The sequence below is a fragment of the Carcharodon carcharias genome, chromosome 1, assembly GCF_017639515.1.
Source record: "Carcharodon carcharias isolate sCarCar2 chromosome 1, sCarCar2.pri, whole genome shotgun sequence".
Taxonomy (NCBI): Eukaryota; Metazoa; Chordata; class Chondrichthyes; order Lamniformes; family Lamnidae; genus Carcharodon; species Carcharodon carcharias.
In genome coordinates, this window is record NC_054467.1 from 13,004,880 (window position 1) to 13,023,598 (window position 18,719).

Below are 18,719 nucleotides of genomic sequence, written 5' to 3' on the forward strand. Positions count from 1 at the left end.
ATATAACAAGATATGGCTGAAAACACTTACAATCCCCAACAAGGTTGGTTCATCTGGTATTGACTGTAGGTCTGAGTCAAGGTGACCAAACTCAACCCTTCTTCCAACTGCAGCCCAGATGCTCAGATCTGCTCTGCTTTTATAATAATTTAACTCAGACTTGTCAAAACATATTTCCTGTTGTTCCAAAGCCCATTTAGTTGATTCCACGCAAAGTCCAGGCAAATGTCATCAGCTTCTGCTGGTTGAAACAAGACAGGGTTTTCCATGGAAGATGTATCCAGGCGAATATTATCAGTTCTCATTGCATGAGCAATTCCCCTGCTGTTTGAGGTGGCACAGTAACAGCACAGAAACAGCACCTGGCTCCAAAGTTAATGAGGATTTGAATGACCTTATTCCAGTACTATCGTCTGTGATGGTTGAATAATTCCTTGAGTGTATTGTATTGATGATATGTACTTGGTGCCATTGTATGAGGTAATCTGACTTCTTGATTGCGTTAGTCAGTGTCCAAACCCTTTTGATGAGTCACTGTGTTTTCACTAAATGTCCGAATTAACCACTTTCTGCCCAGCCCTGTACTGATGACTGCAACTTATATTTTTGAAATTTACAATTCCAATCATGAGGTCAAAACATGTCCAAGGGTTTGAAATTATGTTCCGTAAATTTCACAGTTGGAAGGGATGTCAATCCTACAGGAAGAATCAGAAAGAGATTAAACTTGGGCTTTAATGAGAAATAAAATGTATGAGGTTAGATAACTGAAGGTGGAAAAAGACAAAATTCATACTTGAGATGCCACAGACATCGGAGGGCTGCAGAGCAAAGCTGATGTGTTGGTCAGTTCCAGAGAAGAGCTGTATTGGACTTGAAACATTAACTCTGTTTCTGTCTCCACAGATGTTGCCAGACCTGCTGAGTTTTTCTGGCATTTTCTGTTTTTAGTTCAGATGCAGTGACGACAATTTTGGGTGTCTTGGAGGCCACAGTGGGCTGTGAATCTGCATGTAGTAATAGCAAATTGCTCCTATTGTAACTGAGTGAATCAAGGGCAGAAGGCCCTTTTCTCAAGAAAGCAGTAGATACTTAAAAGAAAAAGAAAAACTTGCCTTGACATAGACCTTTCATGGCCTCAGGACATCCCAGAGTACTTTACAGCCAATGAGGTATTTTTGAAGCGCAGTCACTATTGAGAGGGAGCAAATATGGCAGCCATATAGTGTCATAGAGTTTTACAGCACAGAAAGAAGCCCTTCAGCCAATCGTGTCCATGCTGATCATCAAGCCCCTATCTACTCTAATCCCATTTTCCAGCACTTGGCCCGTAGCCTTGTATGCTATGGTATTTCAAGTTTTATCTAAATACTTCTTACATGTTGTGAGGGTTCCCGCCTCTATCACCCTTTCAGGCAGTGATTCCAGATACCCCCCACACTCTGGGTGAAAAACTTATCTCAAATTCCCTCTAAACCTCTTGCCCCTTACCTTAAATCTATGCCGAGATCAAAACAAAAAACTGTGGATCCTGGAAATCCAAAACAAAAACGGAAACAGAAATACCTGGAAAAACTCAGCAGGTCTGGCAGCATCGGTGGAGAAGAGTACAGATGACGTTTCGAGTCCTCATGACCCTTCAACAGTTCCCCCTGGTTATTGACTCCTCCACTAAGGGGAAAAGTTTCTTTCTATCTACCCGATCCATGTCCCTCAGAATCTTTAACATCCAGCTGGGATAGCAGACAGAGCCTCAATTTAATATCACAGCCAAAAGTTGGCTACTCCAAAAATGCAGCACTCCCTCGTTAGCACTCCAATGTTTCTTGTCATGTTGACTTTTTGATTGCAATGCTTTTGCGCTCAGATTTCACTTAAGAACATCCCCTCCAAATCATCAAACCTCATTCAAGGTTAAATACATTATGGCGTTCAGCTCTTTGTCACAGTGCTGGAGGAAGAAGGTGCTATACTGTGAAGAAGTACATCTTTCAAAACAGACATTAAACCGAGGCCACTTCTTCCCTCTCAGGTGGCTGTAAAAGATGCCAAGGGGGTGTCCATAAGACCATAAGACATAGGAGCAGAAATTAGGCCATTCGGCCCATCGAGTCTGCTCCACCATTCAATCATGGCTGATAAGTTTCTCAACCCCATTCTCCCACCTTCTCCCCATAACCTTTGATCCCCTTACCAATCAAGAACCTATCTATCTCGCTCTTAAATACACTCAATGACCTGGCCTCCACAGCCTTCTGTGGCAATGAATTCCATAGATTAGCCACTCTCTGGCTAAAGAAGTTTCTCCTCATCTCTGTTCTAAAAGGTGTTCCCTAACTCTGAGGCTGTGCCCTCGGGTCCTAGTCTCTCCTACTAATGGAAACATCTTCCCCACGTCCACTCTATCCAGGCCTTTCAGTATTCTGTAAGTTTCAATCAGATCTCCCTTCATCCTTCTAAACTCCATCGAGTATAGACCCAGAGTCCTCAAACGTTCTTCATATGTTAAGCCTTTCATTCCTGGGATCGTTCTCAAAGAAGAGTAGGGAAGTTTTCCTGGTGTCCTGTCAATATTTATCCCTCAATCCACATACTTAAAAACCGATGCTGTGGCCAGAACTTGAGCACAAAAATCAAGGCTGCCACTCCAGTGCAGTACAGAGGGAGTGCTGCACGGTAAGAGTCTTTTAGATGAGGGGTTAAACCACGATGCTGCCTGCTCCCTCGAGTGGATGTAAAAGATCCCATGGCACTACTTCAAAGAGTTATCCCCGGTGTCCTGGTCAATAGATATCCCTTAATCAACATCACAAAAAACAGATTATCAGATCATTATCATGTTGCTGTGTGTGGGAGCTTGCTGTGTGCAAATTGGCTACCCCTTCCCTGCATCACAACGGTTACTACATTTCAAATAATCTTCACTGGCTGTGAAGTGCTTTGAGATGTCTGGCGGCTTTGACAAAGAGTTATGTAAAGGCAAGTCTTCCTGGTTTTATATATATATATATATATATGTCACCGTGAAATGCGTAATGATTTCTGTGAGATAAAAACCGAAAGTGCTGGAAATACTCAAAAGGTCTGGCAGCATCTGTGGAGAGAGCAAAAGAGAGTTAACGTTTCAGGTCCAGAAGCTTTCATCAGAGCCTTCCAAAACTAATTGCTGATACCATAGGGGGACTGAGGAATATTTCTTTCCTCCCCCAGCCAATAGGAAAGGTGCATCATGGATGGCGAGTGGCTGATTGGTCTGAGGTGCAGTCTGCGTTGTACATTTGCCAAGTGAGTGTGGTTCCTGTATTGAAATCGTGTCCTCCAGGGGCACAGACAGAGTGAGCAAGTCAGAGGAGACTCGCTGAGCGCTCCGGACTGTTGAGATGTTTTGCTGGGGTGACGGAGTGTCCACCCAGGTGGAATTAAAGGGCCCAGACACCTCCCAACCTCAAGAAATCGAACGCTTGCGGAACCGGACGGTGAAAGAAGTATGTTGTGGAGAAAGGCACTCGGTGTTTCTCCTGGCCGATGGCACCGTGTTTACCTGCGGCGAGAACGACAAAGGACAACTTGGGAGGAAAAAGAGCGAATCTCCTTTCGGTAAGGAATCAAGCTGAGCTGGGTGTAAAAGGACACGAGTGAACCACTGCACCATCAGCGAACTCCTATTTAAAAGATTTAAAAGATTATCAGCGAACTCCTGAGATTGTAATAGACTTTCAACCCCAAATGGACACTTTAACCCGTAAATTAGCAACATACCTGCGTTTCTTTTTCCTAATTCCAACTGTCTTTATCCCCTCCTGATCCTGTAACCCCCATGAGGCGTATTCCCCACTCTAGTGCGCAAAGTTAACGATTAAATTCTCATTATGGACCAAATGGCAATTTAATGCGCCCATTTGACAGACAAGGGGCCCTTTCTCGAACCTGTTACATTGTCATCCTGAGCAGTCACCAGGAGTGGTTTCTATTCCCATTTGAACAGTTTCGTTTTCCATCTCCGGTGCTCTGTTCATGACTTATCAGCAGTTTCGATTTACAACATCAATGCTAAAATGTCACAGGCCAAAGAAACAATATCAGCTGTTACAGCGGGAAGTGGTAGCGATATCACCACAGTTATTGTCACTTTACCTGCGACCCTCTCTTCTCCGGGATGAAAACTCTTGTCTTTCCGTTGTTTTTTTTATAACTATTACATTTCAAATTCTATATCGCGCTCTTCGGGTTTTGAAAGTTGATGAATTTAGACTTCAGTCAGAGCGGGTGCATCTCCTCCTGGAATAACTGGAGCGCACGTCAGAAGCATCGAACCTCGTCACCTGGAAACATTGGATCAGGGGCCATTCAGCCCGTCGAGCCTGTTCCACCATTCAGTGAGCTCCTGGCTGATCTGCGACCTAACTTCATATATTGCCCCATATCCCTTAATACCTTTGGGCTAACAGATCTATCAATCTCGGATTTAAAATTAACAATTGATCGAGCATCAATTGTCATTTGCAGAAGAATGTTCCTAACTTCTACAGCCTTTATGGTGGAAGTGTTTCATGAAAGGCCTGGCTCTGCTTATTAGATTATGTCCCCCAGTATGTCCCTACTAGACTCCCTGTCCAGTAGAAATAGTTTTTCTCTTTCATTCCTATCTGTAACCCCTAACATTTTGAAAACTTTGATCAAATTACCTCTTAACATTTTAAATTCCAGGGAACACAGCCCTCATTGTGTAATCTCTCATAATTTACCCTTTGGAGTCCAGGTATTATTCTAGTAAACGGGATGCTGCATTCCCTCTAAGGTTAACGTATCCTAAGGTGAAATGTACACTTGCAGGAACAATTTTGCCATGTAAAGATTGAACATCGCTAATAGGGTTTGCTATAAAAATCAATTTGTCAAAAAGCCTTCAACTTTATTTAATTACTTCTTTATGTAGAATTAACTATTGCACACGGAGAGTAATGACATTGCCCAGAGAGGCAATGAAAGCAGATAAGATGGGAATATTTAAGAGGGAATTGGACAGGTATCTGAGAGCGTACATGATTGAGGGGGCATTCGTTTTTGGGACCGACCTCTAATTTATGAGTTAATTTCCAGTCCTGCACTTTCAGTATACCTAATTGTTGGGAACTGTAAGTTGTATGTGTAGGTGTGTTATAGTGACAGGCGATTGAGGGCTATGATGTGTGGTAGATGTAGCATGCTTGACCAGGACATTGGAACATATAAGCAGGAGGAGGCTATTCTGCCCCTTGAGCCTGTTCCATTATTAAACTAGATCATGGCTGATCTTCCACCTCAATACCATCTTCCCACACTATCCCCATAGCCCTAATGTCATTGCGATCTAGAAATCTATCAACCCAGCTTTGAACAAGGCCCTCTGGGATAGAGAATTCCAAAGATTTACCACCCTCTGACTGAAGGAATTCCTCCTTATCTCAGTCCTAAACGGCCTACCTCTTATTCTGAGATTGTGTCCCCTGGTTCTAGACCCTCAACCAGGGGAAACATCCTTCCTGTGTCTACCCTGTCGAGCCCTGTAGGAATTTTTGTACCCTTCAATGAGGTCGCCTCTCATTCTTCTAAACTCTATAGAATACAGGCCCAGTCTCCTTGAACTTTCCTCAAAGGATAATTCTGCCATTTCTAGAAAAAGTCCAATGAACCTTCATTGCACTCCCTCTATGACCAGTATATCCTTTCTTAGGTAAGAAGACCAAAATTGCACACAATACTCCAGTTGAAGGTCTCATCAAGACTCTATACAATTGCAGCAAGACTTCTTTATTCCTGTACTCAAATCCCCTTGCAATAAAGGCTAACATACCATTTGCCTTCCTAATTGCTTGTTGCACCTACATATTAGCTTTCTGTGAGTTATGAACAAGAACACCCAGGTCTCTTTGAACATCAACACTTCCCAGTCTCTCCCCTGAAGAAATACTCTGCATTTCTGTTTTTCCTACCAAAGTGGATAACATTTTTCTGCATTATATTCTGCCTGCCATGTTCTGCCCACTCACTTAGTCTGTCTAAATCTCCTTGGAGCCTTTTTGCATCCTCCTCACAACTCACATTCCCACCCAGTTTTGTGACATCAGCAAACTTGGAAATATTACATTTGGTCCCCACACCCAAATCATGAATATGGATTGTGACTAGCTGAGCCCAAGCCTAAGCCTTGCAGTACCTCACTAGTCACAGCCTGTGAGCCTGAGAATGACCATTTACACTTACTCTGTTTTCTGTCCATTAATCAATCCTCAATCAATGCAAGGATACTTCCCCCAATCCAATAAACTCTAATTTGCTTATTAACCTCCTGAGTGGGGCCTTATCGAAAGCCTTCTGAAAATCCAAATACAACACCTCCACTGGTTCTCCCTTATCAGTTTTGTTAGTAACATCCTCAAAAAACACCAACAGGTTTATCAAACGTGATTTCCTTTCCACAATTTCAAGTTGACTCTGCCCAATCTCGCCATTATTTTCTAAATACCCAGTTATCACATTCTTTAGAATGGATTCTAACGTTTTCCCTTCCTTTGATGTCAGGCTAACAAGCCTGTAGTTCCTTGTTTTATCCCTCCCTCCCTTCTTAAATAGTGTGGTCATATTTGCTACCTTCCAATCTGCAGGTGCCATTCCAGAATCTATAGAAGTTTGAAAGATAATCATCAATGTATACAGTATCTCTACAGCCACCTCTTTCAACACTCTGGAATATAGATCATCAGGTCCAGGGGATTTATCAACTTTCAGTCCTATTAATTTCTCTTACACTACTTTTTTTTACTAATATTAATTTCTTTCAGATTCTCAATCCCACATGTCCCTCAGCTCTCTGATATTTCAGGAAGGTTTTTCGTATTTTCCTCCATTAAGTCAGACACAAAGTATTTGTTAAGTTTCTCTGCCATTTCCTTATTCCCCATCATAAATCCCCCTGTCCCTGCCTGGAATGGGCTCACATGTGTGTTTACTGACCTTTTCCTTTTTACGTACCTTTTTACATACAGGACAGGTGACTTTGGACCTATGGTGCCCACAGCTATCTATCACTGAGTATTTACTTCACATCATTTCAGGATCTGATGTAGACTATCTGATAGAGATTCATCAACATCTTCATTGTCATCATTATATCTTTCAACTATGGGATGGCAGGAGGTGAACTAAATGGGATTTGGTTGTTTCTTGTCTTGCCAGAAAAGCCCATATTCCAAGGATGATTTTTATTTTAATGGGTTGAAAGATAATCTTCTCCTGGATCTTTCTTGTGATGTTTGAAACTGTGCTGCTGCTGGGGCAAGGAAATGTTGAGGACTGATTGCTTTGAGGCTTATTGGCTCTAAGATAAGGTTTTTAGAATGTAGATTGCATGATATGATTCTTTTCTCCGATTTTCCCCTTTGCATTATGGAGAAGCAACTAGCTCCAGATTGGATGTTCTCCGCAGTGGTACATCTAAGGGTGAGAATTCGTTCAGTCAGCAAATTGAGAATAATGGATAAGCAGCCAAACTGCCTTGTTGGACACCACTTTGGGGCTACATTAGTGGCTGGGCCGCCCTCATCAAAACAGCAACAAAAAACTAGGGTGTCCGGGAGATACACTAACTACTTGGAGACATTCCCACATCTCCCTTCACATTAATACAATATAAGAAACCACCATTGCAATATCGCATCCTAAACTGGAAAAGGTTTACGATATACTGCTCTGTACACCAAGGCAAAGTGAGATATTTTCAGAATTAGTGTGTTTCACTTTTTATCCAGAAGCTATTGGATGCCATGTTAGAACTGTTAAATCTCTAATCTTCCCCACTTAAACTCAACTGCAGAGATGGCCTAATGATTATATGAAAGTACGCAGGGGAATGTTTCATCTCAACTTCTGGATATAAATATGCCTATAACGCTGAGAGGATTGTAGGCACGTTTGGAATTTTTAACTATACCATAACCAGCAATTTTGGAATCAAATGAAATGGTATCAGAAAGGATCTAGTAATAAACTTTTTTCATTTGTTTACATTGTTTATTGGCCATCCCTTGATCAATGTAATTTTTATGATGAATAATATATGCACATCACAAACATAAGCTCTTTTATTTTACAGAACAGGTAATGGCTCTAAATACAGAGAATGTTGTCCATGTAGCCTGTGGCAAGCAACATACCTTGGCCCTTTGTGAAAATGGATCTATCTTTAGCTGGGGAGCTGGAACTTATGGACAGCTAGGCAATGGGAAATGCTGTAGCATTGTTTCTTGTCCAAGGTACGAAGAAATGTATCCACTATCTGATAATTATGGTGCTTGTATGTTGTTAACTGAACACCAGATGGCCTCCTGAATTGAGTAAACATGTAGCAATTGCATTCCAAACGTTACTTTGGCTACTCTTTGACAGAATGATGGAATATTCTGGAGCGTCAGAATGACGGAATATTCTCTAAATAAAAGTGGCTAGTTATTATCACACCAATTCGAGCGTTAATGTGGATATAACATATCAACTGCACACGCTTTTGCAATTAATAGTAATACTCATATTACCAGTATGTGGTATAATTTCCATATGTCCAGGCAGACAGTTATTCTTCCTCTTAGAAAAGCTTGGTAACATTGGAGTGGGACTGGATGAATCCTCATCTCTGATTTAAACTCAGTAAATGGCCTCCCCACCTCCCCATGCACCAGTAACACACACCCCCATCCCCCCTCCCCCTCAACCTCCCCCATTCCCCCCCCCCCCGGCCCATCCCCACATCTCTATAACCTCCTCCTGTTCTGGGATATCTCTGCCCCATCAATTTTGGCCGTTTGCATATTCCCAATTTAAAGCGGCCCAGCATTGATGACTGCCCTTAGCTGCTGAGGCCCTTAGCACCTCCCTTAAACCTCTCAAACTCACTACCTTGCTTTGCTCTTATTGCTCCTCAAACAATTAATCCTAATCTCTGAAGTTTAACAAAGCAAAGATATTTTTGATTTATGTCCATTTTGGTTGTAATGGCTGAATGCTGCAATAAACTATTCCCTGAACCTTAGAGAAATGTGCAAGTTGATTGGATCCCTGCTGACTTTGGGTCCTGACATGCTATTCATGCCAAACCTGATGGCACAGTTGGTTACTTAAAATATCCATAGACCAAACAGAGGGTCCCTCCTGACAGCGTGGAAACTATTCATGGCATTGAAATTGTGAGGCGTAATTAACTTGGCTGCTACAGGAAGGGTGGCCCTGTCTAAAGACTGTCCGTGCAGATTATCTCTCAGGAACAGGCGTAGGCTGGGCTAAGTCCTTCCCTCCATCACAGACACCGAGTTGCTTTTTAATTCAAACATACAGTCCAAAGTGGGCCTGGTGCAAGTGGCTGTGGTGTGCTATGAAGTTTTCATTCCAGCTCTGTCTCCTGTGGGGAAGCTGTGAAGCTCACCAGGATCTGTCTCAGAGACACAAACATTTTCAGATCAGGTTAGAAGGCTTCAATTGTCCAAAGCAACAGAACCAGAAGGCATGGCCTGCATTTGTACGCGACCATGAGGTCATAAGGTCATAAAAAATAGGAGCAGGAGTAGGCCATTCGACCATAAGCCTGCTCCGCCATTCAATAAGATCATGCCTTAATTCCACTTCCTTGCCTGCCCCCGACAAACCTTTGTCGATCAAAAACTTATCCACCTCAACCTTGAATATATTCAATGACCCTGCCTCTACTACTCTCTGGGGGAGAGAATTCCAAAGACTAACAGCCCTTTGGGAGAAGAAATTCCTCCTCATTCTCTGTCTTAAATGGGAGACCCCTTATTTTTAAACGGTGCCTCCTAGTTCTAAACTCCCCCACAAGGGGAAACATCCTCTCAGCATCTACCCCGCTGAGCTCCTCTGAATCTTATATTTTTCAAGATCACCTCTTTTTCTTCTAAACTCCAATGAGTATTGGCCCAACTGCCCAGCCTTCCCTCATAAGGCAATGCCTTCACTCCAGGAATTAGCCTAGCGAACCTACTCTGGACTACTTCCAATACAACTATATCCTCCTTTAAATTAGGAAGCTAAAATGTACACAGTAGTTATAGGTGTGGTCTCACCAATGCCCAGTACAGTTGCATCAAGATGTCCCTACTTTTATAATCCAACCTCCTTGCAAAAAAGGTCAACATTCCATTTGCAGCCTTAATTACTTGCTGTAAATTCAGAATTAATCCGGGCCCAATTTCAGCTCACCCAAAACCCACATACACAGAGTTAAAATCAAGTCCATTTCAGTGAGTGAGTGGTCAGTTGATGGAACAGACTGCCTAGGCAGATGGCAAATTTGAATTAATTCATTCAAATGCAAATTAGATAGATTTCTGTCAGAAGGCAACACATATTTACAACATATGAACAATTAGAGGCATGATAGGTGACAAGTATAATCTGCTTTGGAGGAACAGGTGACTTTGTGCCTATGGTTTCCAAAGCTTTCCAACGTTGGGGTTTTCCTCACCTCATGTCTGAGTCTGTTGTAGACTAATTGATAGAGAGTAATTGGCATGATTAGTCAACAACTTATCATTGTATCATATGACTACCAGGATGGTAGATGGCAAACTTAATGGATCCTTGTTCTTTTCCTTTCTCACAATTCCTACATTCCTATGGAAGCCTGGGGTGCCGATGGAAATGGATGTTAACCATTAACAAGCCTCAATTTAGTGTTATTAAGTAGTCAGAATTGGAATAACAATATATTACTGTGGGTTTCTCACAGGGTGAGAAGCTTGTAAAGTGTTGAAACTACCGGCAGAGATTGTTGGTGGCGTGCTCCTTGGCATCCCACTCCTTTGTGCACTAACCTTCATGAATGGCAACAGTGGGAAGTGTGCTCGATAGAAAGGAAACTGATTATGGCACCAAGACTGGCCCCATAACAATGTCATCTATCGTACATCCTTCATATACTTTGATGGGAGAGTTGAAAAAATACTTTTATTTCACTTGCAGGAGGGTTAAGCTATCCAAAGTTCCGATAGTGCAGGTTACATGCGGCCATTACCACTCACTGGCTCTCTCTAAAGGTAACACGTTATTACTTATTAAATGAAGCTTTCAATGTCATGCCTATTGTTAAACTGTCTAATTAAAATATTCTATCACTGCTTGTTTGTCCCTACAACCACACCCCCACTCCACCTCTCTCTCTCTCTCTCTCCGCCCCCCACACACACACCTTAAACCAGCTTATATTTCAACTCTTTCTTGGACTCGAACTCAAGTTCTGTCGAAGGGTCATGAGGACTCGAAATGTCAACTTTTTTCTTCTCCGCCGATGCTGCCAGACCTGCTGAGTTTTTCCAGATAATTCTGTTTTTGTTTTAATTAAAATATTTGTTCATTCTCTTTAGATGGTGCAATCTATTCCTGGGGACAGAATAGTTGTGGGCAACTAGGACTTGGTGAAGGTGATGACAGCCAGCTACAACCCAATCGTGTGATATCCATGACTGGGATTCCAGTGGTTCAGATCGCTGCAGGGGGGAGGCACAGCTTTGCCCTGTCTTTCTCAGGGGCAGTATTCAGTTGGGGAAGAAACAATCATGGACAGCTGGGGCTCAAGAACACAGAGGGTAAGGACATGTTGGCATGTATTTTCCTCTCGAGGTTATTCAGATGCCTAAATAAGATATGAGCAGGATGAATGGGATTGGGCATCTTGTCCCCTGGTGGCAGGCACTATGAACCTTGGTCATGCAGAGGAAATAAAGTTCATAGAAATCCAGAAGGTTTTTCCTATATATCCTTTCATGGATATATAGCATTTGTTGCCCATCCCTAATTGCCCTTTGAGGGCAGTTAAGAGTCAACCACATTGATGTGTAGGCCAGACCAGGCAAGATTTCCTTTCCTAAAGGGCCAGATAGGTTTTTACAACAATCAATAATGGTTTTATGGTCACTATTACTTTTATTCCAGTTTTTTCTTAATAATTGATTGAATTTAAATTCCAACAGCTGCCATGGTGGGAGATGCCCCTGTGTCCCCAGAGAATTAGCCTGGGCACTTAGACTACTAGTTTCACCCAATCCTGGGCCTGGATAACTGCAATGTGTTGCTCCTATGTAGTTCCTGGACAGAGCGGGATGCCTGATAAATTAATTTTTATTTATTTTTGTTCTAGCTCCATCTATTATCACCTTCACAAATTTGATGAAAAGCCATCTCCTCCCACTATAGTTCACTACTGCACACTTCATGACATGACAAATGAATTATTCGCTATAGATACCGGTTGAGGCAGTTCAGCTGTTTCAGAATTGTGAAAGGAACCCTGCTGATAATGAGTAATAATTAACTGGTTTCCTGCCCTCCCCACTATCCAGGGAAATTGTGATCATCGCATTGAAAAAAATGTGAAAAAAATTTATCACGAAAGTATGGTCCTTAAACTCCTTACTTCCCTTCTGTTTGGTGGAGGGTGTGGCACAAGTGTTGTGATTGTAGAATACTAAGGTTTTACCACCTACTGATGGTAAAAATGCTACATGCCAAGCAGAAATTTCCACTATTAAAGCAGGTTGTTCTCTCAATAGGTAAAGTCAGTCCATGCCATGTGAAGCAAATGAAGAAGCTCAATGTCACATACATCTCTTGTGGAAGTCGACACACTGCTGTACTAACAAAGGTATTCTTTCGGCCAATTGACTTCTCAATAGTGGCTGACAAGTTCAATATTACGAAGTGAAGTGAATACCAACTTATTTTAGGAGATAAATTAAAGTGGGGCAGTTGTTGCAAACTGATATGTCAGGAAAGTACTTCAATTAAACTCAAGTGTTTTCATTTTATCCTTTCATGAGTGTGGGTATCACTGGCAAAGCCAACACTTGTTACCCATTGAGCTGAGCAGCTTGCAAGACCACTTAAAAGTCCACCACATTGCTGTGGGTCTGGAATCACATGTAGGTCAGACCAGGTAAGGACAGAGGATTTCCTTTTGAATCAGATGAGTTCTTAACAACAGCTGCTATTGCCACTATTACTGAGACATGCTTTAAAAGCTCAGGTTTATTAAGCAAACTCAAATTCTACCAGCTACCAAGGATGTCCCCAGAGCATCAACCTAGGCTACTGGATTATAACACCAGTGATCATACCACTACACTACCATTCCCCTCCATCTATAGTAGTCCAGTGTTGGTATCAGTTGTGTGGAAGAAGAAAGTGTTATGTGGTGGCAGGAAAGGTTAAATGGCCACAGTAGAACTTTTTATCTGAAGGGAGACATATTCCAACATTGTCGTTTCCATGTCCCTTTGAGCATGGAGTCAGCCAGATGGCAATAGTTGGAGAGGCTGGTTGCTTCTTGGAGTCATGCAGCAGGAACCGTTTCCTCTGCTGCGCTCCCAATCATGACCACAGGGGGACTCATAAGTACACGTGCAAACACTCACATGGGGCAACCATTGATCAGGAAAACTTGCTGAGGTTGGTGTCTGGATCAGTTGCGCTGTTGAAAGTCTCACTCTGCCACACTTAAACACGCCATTGTCACTGAAGAGGAAAACTCCTGTCTTGCTTCTCTTGCCATTTGTCTATAATATCTAACCTGTTAATCCTCACTGTGCTTCATATTGCATATTGAATGGATAATAAAATGTTTAGACTCCTGTGCGTTGATGAAGGTCTAAGGAGTATATTTACTCTCTGTGTTTAAAGTTAAAGAACAACTCTATCCCTGAGCTGTCACCGGTTTCCATCAAGGATGTTTTTCTATTTTAAATGCATACCATAAAAGCAAATATTGTTCAGAATCGCAGAATTGTTACAGCGCAGTGTCTCCACCGGCTCTCCGAATGAGCAATGGACTTAGTGCCATTCTCCTGCCATCTGCTCATCACCCTGCACATCTTTCCTCTTTAAATAACTAGAAAGGCACTCCCTTTTAAATGGCTTGATTGAACCTTCCTCCACTACAGTCTCAAGCAGTGCACTCTCAGCCTTAACTACGCGTTGTGTGAAAGCCTTTTCCCATATCGCTTTTGCTCCATTTGCCAATTACTTTAAATCTGTGCCCTCTCGTTCTTGATCCTTTCACAAGTGGGAATAGTTTCTCCCTATCTACTGTGTGCAGACCCTTCATGATTTAGAATACCTCCACCAAATCACATCTCAGCCTTTTTTTCTCCATGGAAACAGCCCCAATTTCTCCAATCTATCTTCATAACTGAAATTCCTCAGCCCTGAATCCATTTTCACGAATCTTTTCTGCTGTTTCTCCAATGCCTTTACAGGCATTGCTGTTGACTATTTATTTGTGCAGTGGAAAAGTCCAGTTGTTATAGCAACAGATGCGGGATGCCTTTAAGCCCAGTGTTGTGCGGTGCTGCGGCACTGGCCATATAATTTTGTGAGCGATAGAACATTGAGTCCAGTCCCTGTGAAAGGAGCAGTATCCTAATGTGGAGTGCGATGCACTTCCTGGACACACACTGCTATGTTTGCAGATGCAGAGCATGGTATACATTTTTTTTAAGGCCAAAACGATGTAGGGGATAAAGAACTCGCATTTAGAACCCGTGCTCATCATGTCCCAAAGGGTGGGCGTCTGGTGTTGAAAGGAGATTCCAGATTTCCACTTCCCTTTGTGTGAAGAAGAGCTTCCTCATTTTAGCCTGAATGGACTAGCTGTAATTCCAATGCTTTGTCCCTTTGCTGCAGGATGGAAGAGTGTTCACGTGTGGAGATGGAAGGGCCGGGCAACTGGGACTGAGCACGACAGCCAGTGTGAGCACCTTCCAAAAGGTGGAGCAGATTGAGGGCGAGGTTTCACAGATAGCCTGTGGCAGGTGAGTGGCACAGCAGCTTGAAGCACAGCCAGTCTGCTCCGCTCCTCAAAGCTGGCTTTACTTCCAGCCCACTCTCATGAGGTGAACAGCACATTCAAAATGCTGTGCAATACAGTGTTTTAAAAATAACTCTTTAAAAATTCCTTGGCTGACTTGGATTTACTGTATTGTGCCTCCAGCACTGGGATCTAGGCAACATTCTCCTGAATATTGTCCACTATAAGACCGTAAGACCAAAAGACGTAGGAGCAGAAGTAGGCCATTCGGCCCATCGAGTTTGCTCCACCATTCAATGAGCTCATGGCTGACCTGATAATCCTCAACTCCACTGAGTTAGCTTTGGGCAGTTTATCCCATATTTATGTATAGTAAGTAACTGTCATGAAGCTATTAATGTATATAATATTATTGGAAAATATTTTTCTTTTAAAATAGAGATTTAGTCTGTGGGTGTGTCTTAATTGGATTAAAGCCAGCTGGTCTGGGTGCTTTGATGTGTACTAGTTTTGAGATGTAAGAGAGGTAGAGTGCATTTGCATTTTTTTGAATAGAGCATTCAAGAAGGCGAGTGAAATCTGGCACCTAGCTAGCAGAGACCAAGCAATATGTCTATGGTGCTAATAAAATTGGTACTATGAAAGGGATTTTATTGTTAGAAGAGGTTGGTGATACAATGAGAATTTACATTCAATGAGCTGTGCTAGGTATAACTTGAACAGTTTTGTGCATGTGGGGCAGAGGCAATGTAAGATCAAAGTAGCTGTCAACCTACAACTGCCTCCACAGGAACCAAAGTGAAAGGAACCTCATTTTGAATTCATAATGTGAAAATGCTTTGCCTGGTGTCTGGTTATGTCTATGGATTGCTGTTGCCTTAATGGAGATTAGTTTAGGAATTTGTTAAAAGTTATGGTAGTAGTAATTGGTAGCCATGAACATGTATTTAACATGTATAAATTAATAAAATGTTTCATTAAGTTTAATATAAAATCTCTGGAGAACTGGCAGTCTGATTCTTGAATTTAGAGTTACATCTCAAACATACCACTTAAAAATATAGATTATGACAGTTGTTTAAAGTTTTGCTCTGAGATTTTTAAATAACTCAGCTTTACCAAAAGGTTGTCTCACAACAGTAACAAAACTTAGGAGGAAATTCTTTATGCAGAGAGCATGAGAATGTGAACACCCACTGCAACACAGAGTGGTTGAAGCAAAAAGCATAGAACATTTAATGGGAGGGTTGGTACCTGCATTTCTTTTTTATTCTTTCATGGGACTTGAGCATTGCTGTAGATCTGGAGTCACACATAGGCCAGGCCAAGTGCGGATGGTAGATTTCCTTCTCGAACAGGACATTAAGATTCTAATGACAATTGTCCTGGTCATCATTACTGAAGCTAGCTTGATATTTCACATTTATTAATTGAATTTAAATTCCACCAGCTGCTGTGGGGGGATTTGAACCCGTGCCCCCAGAGCATTAGAACCATATAAAATTCTGACAGGGAGGGACAGACTGGATGCAGGGATGATATTTCCTCTGGCTAGAACAAGGTGGGGTCACAGTCTCAGGATATGGGGTAGACCATTTAGGACTGAGATCAGGAGTAACTTCTTCACTCAGAGGCTGTGGAAGCCAAGTCACTGATTATATTTAAGAAGGAAATAGATAGATTTCTGGACACTAAAGGCATTAAGGGATACGGGGAGAGAGTGGGAGTATGGCGTTGAGATAGAGGATCAGCCATAATAATGTTGAATAGTGGAGCACGCTCAAAGGGCTGAATGGCCAACTCCTGCTCCTATTTTCTATTAGCCTCTGGATTGCTAGCCCATTGATACTACCACCATTCCATCATAGCCCCCCATTGAATAAGTGTGAAAGGAATAGAGAGAAGAGTTAACAGAATAGGAGGAGGCTTTTGTGGAGTATAAACAGTGACCAAAGCATGAGAGGTTGAATTACCTCTTTCTTTCATGTGGAATCTGTGTAATCTCAGGCAATTTCTATTGGCCTGTTGAACAAATCGTCTTTAATTGGCTCTCTCAATTGAAGAGGTCTCAAGGGTGACTATCGTGGGAATTGGAAATGATACATTTGAGCAGTGGGCATGGTTTTTTGATGCTGTGGTTGAAGGTTATTATTATGTCCCACAGAGGGAGCCTTAACGAATGGGTCACATTCTCATTACAAGTGTACTTTATCTCCAAGTGTTTAATGCTATTACTCTGCACTTGTGATAATGGGATAGATTGGACCCTGTTACTTAAGGCTAATCCTCCCTACCGTGATGCCTGCAAGGTCATTGTCCTTTTTTAAAGATAGAATAGTCTTCTTACTGCTTTCATCTTAAACACGATCGTTTGTGGATACTGAAAAGATAGGCCTTTGCTTTCTCACCTCCAGACTCTACTATTCCAATGCTTTTCTGGCTGGTCTCCCACTTTCCACCTTTTATAAACTTCAGTTTATCCAAACTCATCCTAACCTCAATCCCATTCACCCATCACCCCCTTTGCTCAATGACCTACATTAGTTCCCAGTCTACTAATGTCTGCACTTATAAGTTCTCACCCTTATGTTCAGATTCCTCCATGCCCTTGCTCTTCCCTATCTCTGCTACTTCTTTCAGCCCTTACATCCCTCCGAGAACACTACTTTCCTCCAGCTCTGGTCTTGTGCATCCCACTCTCCATTTGCCTCATCATTGGCAGTTGTGCCTTCAGCCAATTGAGGCCCTAAGCTCTGGAACTCCTTCCCCTAAATCTCCTTTAGGATGCCTTTTAAAATCTACCTCTGCGAGCAGGCTCCTTCTCCAGCTCACTGTCAATTTTTGGCTACATGGCTTGGGGCATTTTGCTACATTAAAATTACTGAAGAAATTCTGCCTACTGACTTTCTCACCAGCGGTCACAGATGCAATAAAAGAGATCGCAATGGATTGGTTGCCACGAGTAACCTTTCCTAGTCCATTGATCTCATGTAGCCTACTGATACCAATTCAACAGAGACTATGTTGTTTCAGTTTTTCAACTGTAAACAGTTAAGATTCTTTGGAGTACCATTACCAAACAATACTTCATGATTTAAATATATCCTTTAAATACAGGCCAATGACATGTAAATCATTGTGGCGTATAGTTATTCTCAACATTCAGTCATCAGTTAGTTGGCTTTTTGACACTAACATCCAAGTCTGCCAAAAAACACAAGCTAGGGAGCAACAGTGCTGACTGTGCGACACAAACAAGCTGATTTTGTTTACCGATTTCTATTGTTTAGCTATCACACCCTCGCCTACATCCCATCCTCTGATCTCGTGGTTTCATTTGGTTTTGCTGTCCGTGGGAAGTTGGAGGAAGATTCAACAAGCAACCACATTCATGCAGGTAATTGAACTGCAGCAGTTCATTCAAGGCTACACTTTCAGCTTGATTACAAATGCTGCTTTAACCAAATCGACAACATATACTCATTCTTAACAAAAACAGAATTACCTGGAAAAACTCAGCAGGTCTGGCAGCATCGGCGGAGAAGAAAAGAGTTGACGTTTCGAGCCCTCATGACCCTTCGACAGAACTAGGTGAATAAGGAAGGGGTGAAATATAAGCTGGTTTAAGGTGGGTGGGGGAGGGGTGGGGGGGGTGGTGGGTTGGGTGGGGGATTCTTTCCCCCCACCCAACCCAACACCCCCCCACACTCTCCCCTCTCCTCCTCCCCCCCCCCCCCCCCCCACCTTAAACCAGCTTATATTTCACCCCTTCCTTATTCACCTAGTTCTGTCGAAGGGTCACGAGGACTCGAAACGTCAATTCTTTTCTTCTCCGCCGATGCTGCCAGACCTGCTGAGTTTTTCCAGGTAATTC

At 42.4% G+C, this 18,719-nt stretch overlaps 2 protein-coding genes across 4 annotated transcripts in view; one reads left to right on the plus strand and one right to left on the minus strand.

Moving 5' to 3' along the window:
- Positions 1 to 3,936, minus strand: part of LOC121281084 (probable E3 ubiquitin-protein ligase HERC3) — an 89,994-nt gene extending 86,058 nt beyond the window's left edge. The window contains exons 1-2 of one of the 2 annotated variants that reach the window (XM_041193756.1): positions 3,760 to 3,936; positions 31 to 698 (exon numbers count right to left, since the gene is read on the minus strand). In XM_041193756.1, coding sequence (XP_041049690.1) covers positions 31 to 53 — 23 coding nt within the window. In that variant the 5' untranslated portion in view covers positions 54 to 698; positions 3,760 to 3,936. Of the gene's footprint in view, positions 1 to 30; positions 699 to 796; positions 915 to 3,759 lie in introns of those variants that run through there. The other variant, XM_041193748.1, reaches the window with a different exon arrangement.
- LOC121281156 (probable E3 ubiquitin-protein ligase HERC6) overlaps positions 3,247 to 18,719 on the plus strand; it is a 51,746-nt gene continuing 36,273 nt past the window's right edge. The window contains exons 1-7 of one of the 2 annotated variants that reach the window (XM_041193896.1): positions 3,247 to 3,597; positions 8,132 to 8,291; positions 11,008 to 11,081; positions 11,409 to 11,630; positions 12,594 to 12,685; positions 14,722 to 14,849; positions 18,136 to 18,242. In XM_041193896.1, the coding sequence (XP_041049830.1) occupies positions 3,381 to 3,597; positions 8,132 to 8,291; positions 11,008 to 11,081; positions 11,409 to 11,630; positions 12,594 to 12,685; positions 14,722 to 14,849; positions 18,136 to 18,242 (1,000 nt within the window). In that variant the 5' untranslated portion in view covers positions 3,247 to 3,380. The remainder of the gene's footprint in view (positions 3,598 to 8,131; positions 8,292 to 11,007; positions 11,082 to 11,408; positions 11,631 to 12,593; positions 12,686 to 14,721; positions 14,850 to 18,135; positions 18,243 to 18,719) is intronic. The other variant, XM_041193889.1, reaches the window with a different exon arrangement.